This window comes from Mytilus californianus, unplaced genomic scaffold, assembly GCF_021869535.1.
Source record: "Mytilus californianus isolate M0D057914Y unplaced genomic scaffold, xbMytCali1.0.p SCAF_7, whole genome shotgun sequence".
Lineage (NCBI taxonomy): Eukaryota > Metazoa > Mollusca > Bivalvia > Mytilida > Mytilidae > Mytilus > Mytilus californianus.
The window spans coordinates 22,404,100-22,420,644 of NW_026262723.1; the positions used below are offsets into that span (position 1 = coordinate 22,404,100).

The 16,545-nt window shown below is 33.9% G+C and overlaps 1 protein-coding gene across 2 annotated transcripts in view; it reads left to right on the forward strand.

Moving 5' to 3' along the window:
• LOC127709271 (voltage-dependent calcium channel gamma-5 subunit-like) overlaps positions 1-15,373 on the forward strand; it is a 70,457-nt gene extending 55,084 nt beyond the window's left edge. For both annotated transcript variants that reach the window (XM_052214698.1, XM_052214699.1), the window contains exons 2-5: positions 9,379-9,742; positions 10,758-10,844; positions 11,857-11,991; positions 14,992-15,373. In XM_052214698.1, coding sequence (XP_052070658.1) covers positions 9,499-9,742; positions 10,758-10,844; positions 11,857-11,991; positions 14,992-15,272 — 747 coding nt within the window. In that variant the 5' untranslated portion in view covers positions 9,379-9,498 and the 3' untranslated portion in view covers positions 15,273-15,373. The remainder of the gene's footprint in view (positions 1-9,378; positions 9,743-10,757; positions 10,845-11,856; positions 11,992-14,991) is intronic.
• The last annotated feature ends 1,172 nt before the right edge of the window (positions 15,374-16,545 follow it).

Here is a 16,545-nt window from a genome sequence, read left to right on the forward strand (position 1 = left end):
CATATAAATGTAAAGTTCATCAAAAATTGTCGCAGAGTTTTTGTCCAAGGACTAATTCAGTTGTCAATTGTCGATCGCTAATTGCAATCCATTTTATAGATCAAACCTTTATGTCATGTTAGGTGTAAAAGACTCAATAAAAAAATGAAAATTTTGTAGTTACTTAGAGTACGGAAAATCATTACATTTTGGTAGTGGGATTAAAAATAGGGCTACATGTATATGGGTGGGGAGGGGGGAAATCAGTTGATTAAAAATGGAAGCACGATCATCACCCATATGCATCTCGATTGTCTGTTGAAAAAAATATCACAAACATATTTAAATTTTATTTACTTCGAACATTTTTGTTATTCTTTTTCATGTTTTTGATAACAATTTAACGGGATTAACCCTTATAAGCAAAACCCATATCTTATTCAGATACTTTTCTCAAGCTTAAGGTAACATCACACAGAATGAAAACCACAGCCTGTCATGTATTATTCTAGCATTTACTCTACAGATATATCTATTTCAAAGTAAAATTCAAAACATTCACATTTCGTTATAAATGAAATTAAAAGAGGGACGGAAGAAACCAAAGCTATATCAAAACTCTTAATTCGAAAACAAACTGACAATATCATGGCAAATAACAAACTGACAATAGCATGTGACAATAGCATGGCAAAAAACAAACTGACAATATCATGGCAAATAACAAACTGACAATAGCATGGCAAAAAACAAACTGACAATAGCATGGCAAATAACAAACTGACAAGAGCATGGCAAAAAACAAACTGACAATAGCATGGCAAAAAACAAACTGACAATAGCATGGCAAATAACAAACTGACAATAGCATGACAAAAAACAAACTGACAATAGCATGGCAAAAAACAAAAAACGACGAAAAGACAAACAACAGTACATAAAACACAATGGGAAAAAAACTCCTGAATTTTAAATCTAAAACAGTCACTACATCTGTTATAAATACACCGGGCTGAAGTACGTTCACTGAAAGTGCGAGAGTTCATGTAAATTCATTGCTAATTTAAAGAAGTTGACAGTTTGCAATAGCATAAGATATGTAATTTTGATATCTACGTCTTGTAATAATGTTCATTAGACTGAATTCTTAACGACCAAGTTTGCTTCAAAACAACATTTTTCATAACTGAACGTCTGTTTGAATTGCAAATGCACCGGTTTGAATCACTAAACTAATCAAATGTAGCATTTAGTTCATGTCGTAACCGTTTATAGCTTGATATGCGAAATGGATTTTGCTCATTGTTGAAGGCCGTGCGTTAACCATACGTCTGTTTGAATTGCAAATGCACCAGTTTGAATCACTAAACTAATCAAATGTAGCATTTAGTTCATGTCGTAACCGTTTATAGCTTGCTACGCGATATGGGTTTTGCTCATTGTTGAAGGCCGTGCGTTAACCACACCTCATCTTCGAGACTCAGTATTTCATATTTAATTTATTCATTGCAAAAAGAAAAAGTTATGCGTAATATGGGATTTTTCATCAAAAGAAATCTTTTTTTTCTTTTGATGAAAAGTCCTATTTTTTTATCCTTAAACTCGATTCTATTAAGTAATTAAGTTTGTTAATTCAGACTTACTGCAGTGAATGCTTCGATTAAATCTTTATGAACACTACCAAGTTGACTTTTAAAGTTTTTCCTCATATGTAAATAGCGAATCGTTAAATGCAGCACCATCCTTGCATTAATCTTTATACAATGTCACCATTCATGTTGATGCTGTGAAAAGGTTCGCTCTGTCAAGCATTTTTCTAATTTTATCATTTTATCGTTAATTCTCTTTGAATTCCAAAGTCTAGTCAATGCTTGCAGAAATTTCTGTATCCATGAGCTAATGAAAAGCAATTAAGACCTATCAATTGCCTTTTAGGAACGGAAATGATAGAGAGTGCTCCCTCAGAAAACAAGAATAAATTCTGAATTCTTTTTATCTTTTTCTATATTATCTATACATATAGTGTGATATTATTGACAATGAAATGTCTAGAGCCGTCACGTTACACAATGTACAGTAAAATATGTAAGTCACGTGACATAAAAAAAAGTCGGGTGTCTATGGAGATGACATATGGGTAAAGAAATGTTATCGCCCTCTCGAATATAGTATTCCAGTATATTTCAAACGATTTACTTCCCTTCTCTTTTTGATATCTTTTTGTGTTATCTTGGTATGGAAAGCCATGTAGAGGGTAAAATATCAGGTGTTGAAAGGTTAAAGGGTTGGGATGAGCTGGTTTGCAATTTTCATGATTATATAGATCTTAAAGTGGTCTTATATGAGGGACGTCAGGTTAATTTTTCTTAAAAATGTATGTTGCGATTAAATCTTATTTTTACACAGACAAATTTTTCTAATCAAACGACTGACGCTGTTTTATGCGACAGAACGATTAACATAAAGTGATATTATCTCGGGTCAACTATAAAACAACTGATTTGTATTGCATTGAATCATCACATGACGGACTAAACAGACAGGAGACCATAGCCCAATAATCACTCAAGTGTAAATAAACTTTGAGGTACCATACTTCAAATATTAAACATGTTGTTCTTCAGACGTAAATGTAATCTTGAGTATTGTTAACTTCGTGTATAATAGTGTGGCATTATTAATAGTATACGCTTGCATATCAATTGCTAAAAGTTCAAGGAAAGAATAATTCAATTTTTCTTGACATGCTTTATACATTTTTAGAAAGGAATGATTCTTATTCTCATACTGCTATTTTTACTCATATTTTGCATGACTTTTAAAAATATAAATTTATAGTTTATTGTTATGTTTAGTTCATCAATAATATCATTGCACCCAAACTAAGATGGCAAATTGACCATATAAAAATAATCAAAAATGAGACAACTATCTCTAAAGACTAAAGGACAAAGATGCCAAAAAGGGCGCTTAAAAAAAAGTTTTGTTTAATATTTACTGTTATAAAATTTATATGAATATCAGAGGAAAGTATGAAAACCCCTCAACGGGTTAATAGCATAACATTCTGTTTTTTTTTTCTTCAGTATATCCACTTTGTCACAATATTTCTAAAACTACTGACTTTGTCTTTAGAATGAATTTCATAACAGTGTGGACATGGACAACTGATATCTAAATGATATCGTATCGGTCACTGGCTGTCGACAACAAAGACTTCACGCAATTACAGTATGGCAGGGGCCTCTCAATGGGGATATACATAATTCCTATTTTGCACATGTCCATTCATAAAATAATTTTTTTTGCTTGAAAGTTTATAGGAATTTGTTTTGAATATATTTATATACTCACAGCAAAACGTTTCTTTTGACAGAATGAGTATAATCAGAGGTGATATCACAAAGTAATCGAGAGAAAAAAGTAAGAAAAAATCGTTTCTGGCTATAAGTGAAAAATTAAGAAGCATTTCAGTTATAGACAAGTAGTCCATCATGCATTGCAAATCATTCAGTGGATAGGTCAATCGCAAAAATAAAAAAAATGCTTTATATGTAAACAAACACAAATACATGCATTGACGGGGGAATAAATAATACATGTCCGTATAAAGAAATTGCCCCGCGTACAGGTGAAATTTGACCTTCATTAAGTCATTGTGTAATATGGCAAGGCGAAAGTTATCTGTGGCTGAACGTTGACAAGCAATTGGCATGTCAAATGCCGGTATGAGCACTAGGAGCATAGGTAACCATTTCAATGTTAATCACACCGTCATTGTCAGACTTTTACAACTTCATGTTTACACAGGAACTGTAAATGATTGACCAAGGTCCGGAAGACCCCGTTTAACTACCAGTCGTGACGACAGTCTGCTTATTCGTCGTGCTTAAGCCAACCCATTTACTCCTGCCCCGAAGCTTAGACACCACTGGCCTCCAAGTGGTCGTGTTAGTGTTCGAACATTGGTCCGTCGACTTCATAGAGGCAACCTAAGAGCACGTCGTGTTGTCAAGAAACTTGCCCTAACAGCCAGGCACCGTATAATCAGGTTTCAATGGGCTAATGACCATCGACGCTGGAACATGAGAAGCTGGCAAAAAATGCATTTGTTAGATGAGAGTCGGTTTCTGTTAAGACCAGTAGACGGCAGAATACAAGTTTGGCGAGAAAATAAAACTACCTATATGACCAAACAACATTTGTCCAACGATGGCATCCGGTGCTGGTGGTGTTACAGTATGGGGTTGCTTCTCATATCGTTGTAAGCTGGGTATGCATATTCTGCAGGGTAATATGAACGGACAGACATACAGGGATTTGGTGCTTAGAAACATTGTAGTCCCTCATTTTGATAATCACCCATTTGCGTCAAGACCCTTGTACCTGGACGACAACGCTAGACCACACAGGGCAAGGATTGTAACCGAGTACAAAGAGCAAGAATACATTGGCCTTCCATTTCTCCAGACATGAACCCTATCGAACATGTCTGGGATGCCTTTACAGAAATTTCAATCGCAGAGATCCACCTTTGCAAAATCTTTGCGATTTAAGAGTGGCAATTGTTGATGAATGGAATAGATTTCCTCAACTAAAGTTCAGAAGGCTTGTACAGAGTATGAGACGCCGTGTTATGGAACTGTACCGGAAGAGAGGTGGTTACACATCCTATTGACTCAAATATTGACATTAAATTTGCCGAACATACCAAAGATTATTTGTAGAGAATTTTAATGATATTTGGTGATTCATTGTTGTAAAAAAATAAAATCACAGTGAAACTTAAATTTCGTTTCTGATTTGTGTAATTTGCACTCTTTCTATGACGCAAAATGTAAATGCATAGAACCTGCATATGTGACCAAACTTAAGTTATGGTTTGTTTATGGTATATGTTAGCAAAATTGCTACTTGAACGTTTTCTCTTTTTCGAGGAATAACTGATTTTTTTTTAAATGAAAAAATTTCGATACAATAAAAATAGATGGTGCTTAACTTTTGGCGGACTGTATAGATCCCGTAACTGTTGTTATACGTGTTGAGGTATAACAAAATCTAAAATAAATACATGTATCAATGTTTCCACAAAAGCTACACTGACTCCAATCAACGTAATTTATGCACACAAGACCGGATTCATATGCTTCTTGATATTTTCGCGAGTTATTTTTTGTTAGAATGATATTTAAATATTCACGAAAATCTGATCGTTGGAGTCTTCGATGGGAATTCAAATTTGTTCAGTGCAAAACATTATGCAGTCCAGAGGACTAAAATGATTTTTTTTTTTTGAAGGTGCGGGGTTCTTATCACCAACATAAATAATCTTAGTATGAAAGTTGAACGTAGGTTACTCTCCATCATTTCGTACGAATAAATGTTCTCTTATTTTTTTTAAGTAGCCACAGAACGTTTGTGCAAGAAAAATCATAACGTTTTTTTTTTTTTTTTCGATTACTTGGTGATATCACCTCTGAATATACTCATTCTGTCAAAAGAAACTTTTTGTTCTGAGTATATAAATATATTCAAAACAAATTCCTATAAAATTTCATGCAAAAACCTTTATTTTATGAATGGACATGTGTAAAGATAGTAATCATGTATATCCCCATTGAGAGGCCCCTGACATACTGTAATTGCGTGAAGTCTTTGTTGTCGACAGCCCGTGATACACACGATAACATTTAATTACTATGTGTCCATGTCCACGCTGTTATGAAACTCATTCTAAGTGTTACCATTGAATTAAATATCACAAAAAAGAAACATATTCACTGTTCAAACTGGTCGTCATTAACTGTCATCGATTATAGTATTGCATAACTCAAGTAAGACCTATAAATAGAGTTCATATCTCTAGTTTGTTCTTTGTTCCAAGGCTGTTTACTTGTCGTGCAGATTACGATGGGTACCACTAGAGGAGCAAGAATTGCTGAAACTTCCAGCTTCAGTGTTCACTTCTCGTTTTATGGTTGGGTTCATGTTTCTCAATCTGATATTTTTGTGTAGTGGTTTGTAGATTTTTGTGTAGTGGAAGTTGTAGATTTTTGTGTAGTGGTTTGTAGATTTTTGTGTAGTGGTTTGTAGATGTTTGTGAAGTGGATTGTAGATGTTTGTGTAGTGGATTGTAGATTTTATGTAGTGAATTGTAGATTTTTGTGTAGTGGGTTGTAGATTTTTGTGTAGTGGTTTGTAGATTTTTGTGTAGTGGGTTGTAGATTTTTGTGTAGTGGGTTGTAGATTTTTGTGTAGTGGGTTTTAGATGTTTGTAGTTTGTTCGTCTTTTTTTCTCTTTTTGACTAAATTTCTTTGGGTTTTTCCGCCTTATGGTCTTTGGTTGCACTTTTGGTATCTTTAAACCCATAATACAGAATTGTTTGGCTTCGATGTTAAAAACAGGAATGAAGTACAATATGTATTGAATATTGTCATTTATAATTAATCAAATCTGTTTAATGCAGAAATGTAAAAGTTGACGAATTGACAGTAACATTTTTTTCCTACTTGCAATTAAAACTTTAAAGTGACAATATTTTCAAAGATAATTGGAAACGTTGTTAAAAGAGATTGTTGTGTCGCTCATTTGTAGTAACCGAGACACATAGATTATTAAGCCATCAAATTGATCTTCCCAAGATTAAATTTTAAAAACCTACATCAAAGTGAGAGCATCAAGTACTGATATCTAAACATCTTGTTAATAAAGAAAATTAGACATTTATGGACCAAATTCAAACCATTTTGATACCACTGTCAGTAGTTTGTGTCAGCTTTCATGAATGGTAGTTTATATTCACCAGATAATAAGATACAAGACATTGTAAGCCCTCATTGTAAGGGGGTTGTAAGTGATGCTTGTTCATGTCCGTAGTAATCAGTGTCTTATTTTCACACAATTTTTATACACATGTAAATTATAAACCATTCTCGTCTGATATAGCTTGTAGTATCTTGAAAATAGACAAGTGTCTGAATTCTTAATCGATGATTCAAATAAAAAGCAAACATTTTGAGAAGTAATCAGACAATTTCAGATTTAGAGACATGGTAATCAAAATTACCAAATGGATCCTCATATATGTTAAAGAGTCAATTTCAGATGCATAGCTCATATTTTTTTCTTTTGTAGTGGGTAATGTAGGATTCAAGTATATATTTGATTTAATTTTCTATGATAAAGTGTCAATGCTCCTTTGAATTTTTTTAGGTAACGTATTGCTTGTGTGTCATACGTTGATGCACAACATAAAATAAGGAGATGTGGTAAGCTTGCCAGTGAGACAAGTATCCATCAGAGAACAAATGGTGTGGATGTTATCTACTATAGGTCGCCGTATGCGGCTTTCAACGATGAGCGAAACTCATACCACATAGAAAGCTTTAAAAGACCTAGACATAACAAAATGTAAACAATGTAAATAAGAAAACATATGGCCTGATTTATGTACAAAACACACAAAAAACACATATGATATACAGCAAAAAACCGACAACTACTGATTTACAGGCTCCTCACTTGGAATAGTCACAAACATTATTTTATATCATATCCGTTCTTCCCATCATATGTGTGAACGTGTGCCATAAGCAGTGCAAAAGTTATAATATAAAACGATATCTGCAAATTACCTTTTAATGTTTCGATCAGTGTATGTATTCATTAGATAATGAGATTAGTAAATTCATCAAACCATTCAGATTCGCTTTTACGGCATATCTTCAGAAATGGTCTTCCATATATAAGCGTCTCTTGAATAGTATATCAAATAGAATAGAGAATGGAGACGGAGAATGTGTCAAAGAGACAACAACCCAACCAAGGAGTAGAAAACAGCACATGGCCACCAATGAGTCTTCAACGCAGCGAGAAAATCTATACTAGTTCAGCAAAATGGACGCCACACTAAACTCCGAAACAAACAAAGGAACAAAAACTTTAAAAAAAAACACACACAAGACTAACAAAGGCTTGAGGTTCCTGACTTGGGACAGGCTTAAAAATGCGGCGGGGTTAAACATGTTTATGAGATCTCAAAACCCTTCCCCTATACCTGTAGCCAACGTGGAATAAACAAACACGCAGCAATACGCACAGTAAAACTCAGTTTAAAAGAAGACCGAGTCCGATGTTAGAATAGGTAACAAAAGAAACTAAGCAAAATGACAATAGTCAATATGAATTAACAAAGGACTACTAGCAGTTACTGACATGCCAGCTCCAGACCTCAATTAAACTGATCGAAAGATTATGTCTTCATCATATGAAAATCAACTACAATACCCCCGTTAGGGGTTTAGTATCATGCCATCATAAATTATATGAGAAGAACATAACCCATATCATGCCAACAACTGGTTGGTTCAAGTAAGCTTGTTAATGTTACAGATATGTGACTGTCAGACTATTGAGTTTTAAAGCCAATAAGATTCCATGCTACCAGTTTTTATATATCTGACTGTTTAGCTTGTCGGAATTAAGATCTTTTCTTTCCTATTTAGACCGACAACAATCTATATGAATAAGAGCAGATAAAGGGCGGGTTTACGTCAAGAAAACAGCAGACCATTGACCCAAATAATCAAAACATTTAGATGTCAATCATCCCCCTCACAAATAGAAGAAATGTGTCTATAAATATGCTTAACTCTTAATGGTCATCAATCTTAAAAGTTTGTAAATTAATCAATTTTTAGGAACCAGTAACTATCAAAGACCTTCTATTAAACTTTTTTCAATGAAAAACCATAAAGATATGACATAACACAACCACATACAAGGTTGCTGGCTAAAGTTGAGTTAGGAACAAACAAATGTGACCTGTTTATGTATAGTTTCCTTTCGTTGTTTCCGCTGATTCGAAACTAATTTGGTTCCAGTCTTCTTTACTTGTAAGGTTTTATAATTGTCTTGCTTGAATTGTTTCAACGACAAACCAACAGTGGTACCGTTTCTAAAATTAACCAAGATTATATGTAAAACAAACATAAAGAGGCGATAGATACCTAAATATGTTCAAACTCAAAATTCGAAGACAAACTGACAACGCCATGGAAAAAAACGAAAAACGACCAAAAAAAAAAGGGGTAAACAAAACACAACATTGAAACTAAAGACTGAGCAACACAAACCCCACAAAAAAACCGGGGTTGATCTCAGGTGTTCTGGAAGGGTAAGCCTATTCTGCTCCACATGTGGTAATGTTTTCCAGGAGAATTATTAAGACTTGAGGGTATCTTTACATAAATGACCTTACAATGCTTACATCAAACCGGAAGTACTTTTAGACATGACTTCAGATGATAATTTTTAATTTTCTAAATTTTTCAATTAAACTTGTATTGAATAGAGCAAGGATTCTTTTAGGTTTTCTATTCAAATTTTCTATTTTTTAGAAATATAAATGGATAAGAACCAGCAGTAGACGGAGATTTGTGTATCTGAGATCTGTGTAATGATAGACTCAACACATATAACATGTAGATTAGACGGCTGTTCAGTCTTATTCATCTACTATGCATTGCTCAAAGTTTATGCTGGCTTGTGTAGCATTTAGTTTAGGAGCTGTATCATTAGCTAGCATTGCACTGGCCATTTCTACGGATTATTGGTTACTTTTAAGTGAGGAAGTTCCTACTGCAAGTATGCTTACCATATCCGAAGATGGCTTCAATGGAACGAATTATAGTGGTATGCCGGAAACGTGGAATGTCGCTTCGAAAATTGGACTTTGGCGTTTTTGTATCATACATGCTGTGGGTAGGTAGTACGTTGCAATTAATAACATGCAACAATAGTTTACGGTGTTCAACGCAAATCAAATTGGAATTTACAAACAAACAGCAAAAACTTGAAAAATACTATAAAAATAGGAATATGTGGCATGATTGCTAATGAGACAACTTTCCATCAGAGACGAAGTGACGTAGAAGTTAACAACTAAATGGCACCGTAAGGCCTTCAACAATGAACAAAACCCATATCGCATATTAAGCTATAAAAATCCGAAATATTAAACAATTCAAACGAGAAAACTAATGGCCTGATTTATGTACAAAACAAAGGTCATATCAGAGGTCACATGAAATCAAAAGAAGGAAGCATGCTCCAACAAGGTAAGCCGCTCTCACTATGCGTACATCACCCGCTTCCGAGTTCAGACTCAATAAAAATTATCCAGATATGAAATATGAAACAATCTCCAAATAAACGGATAAGCAAAATTCGTACTAAACCTTCTCTAAGATAAAAAAAAGAAAAGGTATGTTGCAAAAATGTTTAGTTTCACCATTTAAAAATAGATTTACGTATGTTTATAATGGCCTGTCGCTCTTCAACTAATATATAAACTACATTTTGTAGTACATATCACATATTATAGTGGAGGATACTACTTTGTCTGAGGTTCTACTTATACAATAAAAAAGTATAACAAATATATCGAACTCCAATATAAATTCAAAAAGAGGAAGTCCATAAAACTGACAAAATCAAACGTTAGACTTTATCAACCAACGCAACGACTGGAAAACAACTGTCATATTACTGACTTTGTACAGACATTTTCCGATAGAAAAAAATGGTGGATTAAACCTGGTTTCATAGCTAGCTCAACCTCCCACTTGTATGACAGTTATTTATATAGTTCCGTTATATTGACAAAATTGGATGAGCAATCTAAATAGACATTATATGTTAATGTGACAATAATTGGAAACCTATCGCTTTTATACATTATAAAAAAACATTACAATGATAGTGCTTATTGTTACAGGCAAGGATTGTACTCCTCTAGATTATTCCAGTAGTTTTAACAAAAAAGATAAAAACGATAAACAAGAAACAACCACAGCAATCGCAGGTAACATGAGACATGTATTGAAAATATTTGTTATAGAGAAATAACCTTATAAGTAAGTAAATAGTTTATTAGAGTGTCACATATTATATAGATATGGTTCAATCAATGTGATAAAAACGATAATCTAGGAGTATTTCATCAGCAAAGCAGCCTCGGTTATTGTGTAACACACATAAATACAAACTTAACATATATATATATATTTAAGGAAACAAAATAAACACAATTCTCTAATAGATGCTGGAACTAAAAGGGACATTGTTATCTCGTTAACTGAATTAGAACAACAATAAAATGGGACCGAAACGGGGAAATTATCCCTTTTGTAGTTACCCACAATCCGCAATATGTTAAGAATAACAAAAGGAAAACTTCCGATCTTACATTGAACAGAACAACTGAAAACGTCATATGCCAAACAATTGTTTTTGAAAGAAAAAGACAACCCAAGAACCCGAGAAAATACTGACCAGAATTCGATTTGATGGCGAGCTACCTTATTCTTACAAAGTTACCAGATGTAGAGAGACAATACTTTGTACTAGTGAAAATATACAACTCAACAAAGTTAAGCATCACAACTTCTGACTGGAAATAAAACAGAAACAAAATCTCGATTTATCTTTCAAGTTTGTGTTTCCTCAATCTTTTATCATTTTTGTATTCAAACGTACTACAGACGTCAAATTCCAGAGAGTTAACGCTGCTCGCAAACTTTGATAAAGGGGTCAAAATTGAAAGTCATAATTTCAATAATGTTTTGATCATTGTCTAGCGAAAAAAAAATCCATGCAATGCACAATTTGACGAAGTTGCGAATCAGATAGCTTAATTTATTACATATGACCAGAATATAACATTTCCCTCGCCAAAAAATATCAAAAAACGGGAGGGGCACTTTTTAAGCCCGCCCCCCCCCCCCCTCCCCTTGTCATTAATATTTAGTTAACGGTAATACAAAACAAACAAAAACAAAAAAACAATCAAAACCATGATTATTTTTCTTTTTCAGAGGCACAAAGAGAAGCAACTCCAGTCTTTCTAACTGGTTTCTTTCTTATAATATGCTCAACCTTATTCAATATTGTTGGAAATATACGAGGAAATGTACTAACATTGTTGGCAGCTGTTTTTTACATAAACGCAGGTAAATTACTGACAATGCAGAACTTAATTTTTTTATTAAAAAAAAAATATGCATGAAAGATTGGCCGTGAAGCAAACAGCAATCTCAGAGGCGGATTAGGTTGGAAAGGGGGCCCTGGCCCTCCTGATGAAGCTATACGTGTATTGGTAATGCATAGAATTTTTACATGTCACACTCCGAACGTTGCCTTTCTCTTTTTTTTTTTTTTTGCTGTCATTTGCAAAGTTACAGGTTTACTAATAAACGCTGAATTTTACTTGCACTTGATTCGTTTAACATGTACCGGAAACTGTAGGGATCTGCAATTTCAAATTGTAAAAAGATGTCGAAAAAGACTATAAAAAACATATCACAGAAAGACTTTCAGCTCCATTGGCCAACAAAAAATGAGATGAGAATGACACACAACAGTCCTCAACATGATATAGAATTTATATCGGTAAATACAAACAAAAAAACCGAAATCAGAGGTTTTATCATTTTATTTGCTTATCTATTTTGATTTTAAGAATACTGTTCAATAAAAAAACAATTATGCATACCAGCATATAGAAAATTAATACTTCGAAGAACATTTAAATTCGTAGTTTACCTTTACTTGCAAAGTCAACGAAAATTGTTACCACAAGAATAATAATGAATCCACACTATAAATAATTCGACAAAATATCTGATAAAATCTCCAGAAAAGTTCAGTGTAGGAATTTTCTGCTTTGATATTCTTACCGGAAGTGTTGTATTTATATTGCTAGTAACAATCTACTTTATTCGAGGGCTTGGAAAAGTATGATTCCGTTTAGGAAGATAAGATAAGATTCTGTTTAGGTCCTTTTTAAGGGCATACGATACAGTTACATTTATATTAGGTTTGAGCGCCCAGGAGAATGTCAATCCAGAAAAGCGCTTCAGGCGCATACAGTTTGAGCATTCCAGGAGAATGTCAATCCAGAAAAGCGCTTCCGGCGCACACAGTTTGAGCGTTCCAGGAGAATGTCAATCCAGAAAAGCACTTTCGGCGCATACAATGTATAAAGTATTTATTCCATCCCTTCCATTCCATTGTGACATATGACATTGGTTTGACATCCCTTCCATTCCATTGTGACATATGACATTGGTTTGACATCCCTTCCATTCCATTGTGACATATGACATTGGTTTTCCATCCCTTCCATTCCATTGTGACATATGACCTTGGTTTTCCATCCCTTCCATTCCATTGTGACATATGACATTGGTTTTCCATCCCTTCTATTCAATTGTGACATATGACATTGGTTTTCCATCCCTTCCATTCCATTGTGACATATGACATTGGTTTTCCATCCCTTCCATTCCATTGTGACATATGACATTGGTCTTCCATCCCTTCCATTCCATTGTGACATATGACATTGGTCTACCATCCCTTCCATTCCATTAAGACATATGACATTGGTCTTCCATCCCTTCCATTCCATTGTGACATATGACATTGGTTTTCCATTCCTTCCATTCCATTGTGACATATGACATTGGGTTTCCATCCCTTCCATACCATTGTGACATATGACATTGGTTTTCCATCCCTTCCATACCATTGTGACATATGACATTGGTTTTCCATCCCTTCCATTCCATTGTGACATATGACATTGGTTTTCCATCCCTTCCATAACATTGTGACATATGACATTGGTTTTCCATCCCTTCCATTCCATTGTGACATAGTGACATATGACATTGGTTTTCCATCCCTTCCATTCCATTGTGACATTTGACATTGGTTTTCCATCCCTTCCATAACATTGTGACATATGACATGGTTTTCCATCCCTTCCATTCCATTGTAACATATGACATTGGTTTGACATCCCTTCCATTCCATTGTGACATATGACATTGGTTTTCCATCCCTTCCATTCCATTGTGACATTTGACATTGGTTTTCCATCCCTTCCATTCCATTGTGACATATGACATTGGTTTGACATCCCTTCCATTCCATTGTGACATATGACATTGGTTTTCCATCCCTTCCATAACATTGTGACATATGACATTGGTTTTCCATCCTTTCCATAACATTGTGACATATGACATTGGTTTTCCATCCCTTCCATAACATTGTGACATATGACATTGGTTTTCCATCCCTTCCATTCCATTGTGACATATGACATTGGTTTTCCATCCCTTCCATTCCATTGTGACATATGACATTGGTTTTCCATCCCTTCCATTCCATTGTGACATATGACATTAGTTTTCCATCCCTTCCATACCATTGTGACATATGACATTGGTTTTCCATCCCTTCCATACCATTGTGACATATGACATTGGTTTTCCATCCCTTCCATAACATTGTGACATATGACATTGGTTTTCCATCCCTTCCATGCCATTGTGACATAGTGACATATGACATTGGTTTTCCATCCCTTCCATTCCGTTGTGACATATGACATTGGTTTTCCATCCCTTCCATAACATTGTGACATATGACATGGTTTTCCATCCCTTCCATTCCATTGTGACATATGACATTGGTTTTCCATCCCTTCCATTCCATTGTGACATATGACATTGGTTTTCCATCCCTTCCATTCCATTGTGACATATGACATTGGTTTTCCATCCGTTCCATTCCATTGTGACATATGACATTGGTTTTCCATCCCTTCCATTCCATTGTGACATATGACATTGGTTTTCCATCCCTTCCATTCCATTGTTACATATGACATTGGTTTGACTGCAATCATCATTACTAAAATTAGTTATAACTAGTCATTAGTTTCTTTCAAAACATATAAAAATAAGAAGATGTGGTTAATTGCCAATGAGACAACTCTCCACAAGAGACCAATTGACACAGAAATTAACAACTATAGGTCACCATACGGCCTTCAACAATGATCAAAGCCCATAAGGCATAGTCAGCTATAAAAGGCACGAAAATGACAAATGTAAAACTATTCAAACGAGAAAACTAACGGCCTGATATGTATTTTTCAGGTCTGTGTATTGCAGTCGGGATGGTACTGTATATAACCTTTATAAACGATGAAACTAGTCACGCTAAAAAAAGCGAAGATTTAGCATTTAGCTACGAATACAGCTGGTCAACTTATCTTGTTGCTTTGTGCTTTTTTGCCTCTCAAACTTCTGCTGTTGTGTGCATAACAATATTTATAAAACGCTTTCCTTCCAGTGAAGATAAACTAAGGATTATCCCTGGATTAGAGAGAAAGTTTTCAGTGCCTATGGATCAAACTAATCCGACTATCATTCTATAGCAAGAACAATAACAGTTTAAATTGTATGTAAATTTTTCTATTTTTGTTATATGCCTTCTTACAATGTATTCGTGTATAAATAAAGTGTATGTGCTTGTTCATTTTTGAGTATAAACAGGTAAATTCGTTAAAGTGCAAATTAAAAATGTAAAGCTATGATTATGAACCAAATAAAAAGTGTAAATTTAGAACCAGATTCGCGAATCTTCGGCTAAATGCAATAATACAAGATTAATGAATGCAATTCAACATCTGATGGCGAGCGTATCTAAAGACTGATGAATGTGATACCAGAAACATGTGTTGTGCGCACGGAAATAGTACGACTTATTTTTACTACCCTTGGTAAGCAAGCTTATGATTCCTGGAGAGTATCATTTTGATTTTTCCGTTTTCCCAGACGTCAGTTCTTTTGTTAATAGTTTAATAGTTTATTTCAAACCAGAAGCAGTACGGCTTATAGGTATATCATAAATATATACATGTATATCACAACAGAACATTTTAAATACAATCGGATGCAAGCGTATTTCAAATATTTTCCTAAATTAGACAATTCCGATACATTATTTGTTGACAATAACTGAACTAATTTAAAAACAGATGCATTTGTATAATAATACATTTTAATATACAATTTTCTAATATTGTTCTTATTTTGGACATTTCAAAATAAAATGAAATTCATCCTCGATATCACCATGGTTACACAAAATACATAATCTTTCATTTCTTGCTCTTTTAATGAATCTACCATATTCAATATTTAATTTGTGTGAACACAGTCTATACTTAGTTAGAAATCTAATACATTGTGGAGTTAAATTTTTTGTCAAATAAAACTGCAATTGAAAATTATCCACAAGATGTTTATAAATAGTACATTTTAATGACGAATCGAAAAAAAAAATATTTCTTTCCTGAAGAAAATGGTCAATAAGCCTTTGTTTGAATAATTTTAAAAATACTTCTTCGCTTACAACATTCTGTGTATACCAAACATGCCCGAAACCTAAGCTAAGTAACATACATTTAACCTTATTAACCCATGATGACTTATTTCCTAATTCACACTCTTGATACATGTCATTATATATAGCACTATGAATACAATTTCTCGTCCGTAATAGACGAATCCAATATTTGATTATTCTTACTTTACCAGATATCAATAAAGGCACAATTTTAATGATACATGTACATTTTATTAGTAAATTTCCATTTCATACAATGTAATCGTTTTAAAAATAAGGCTGCAACTCCCATAGCAAAA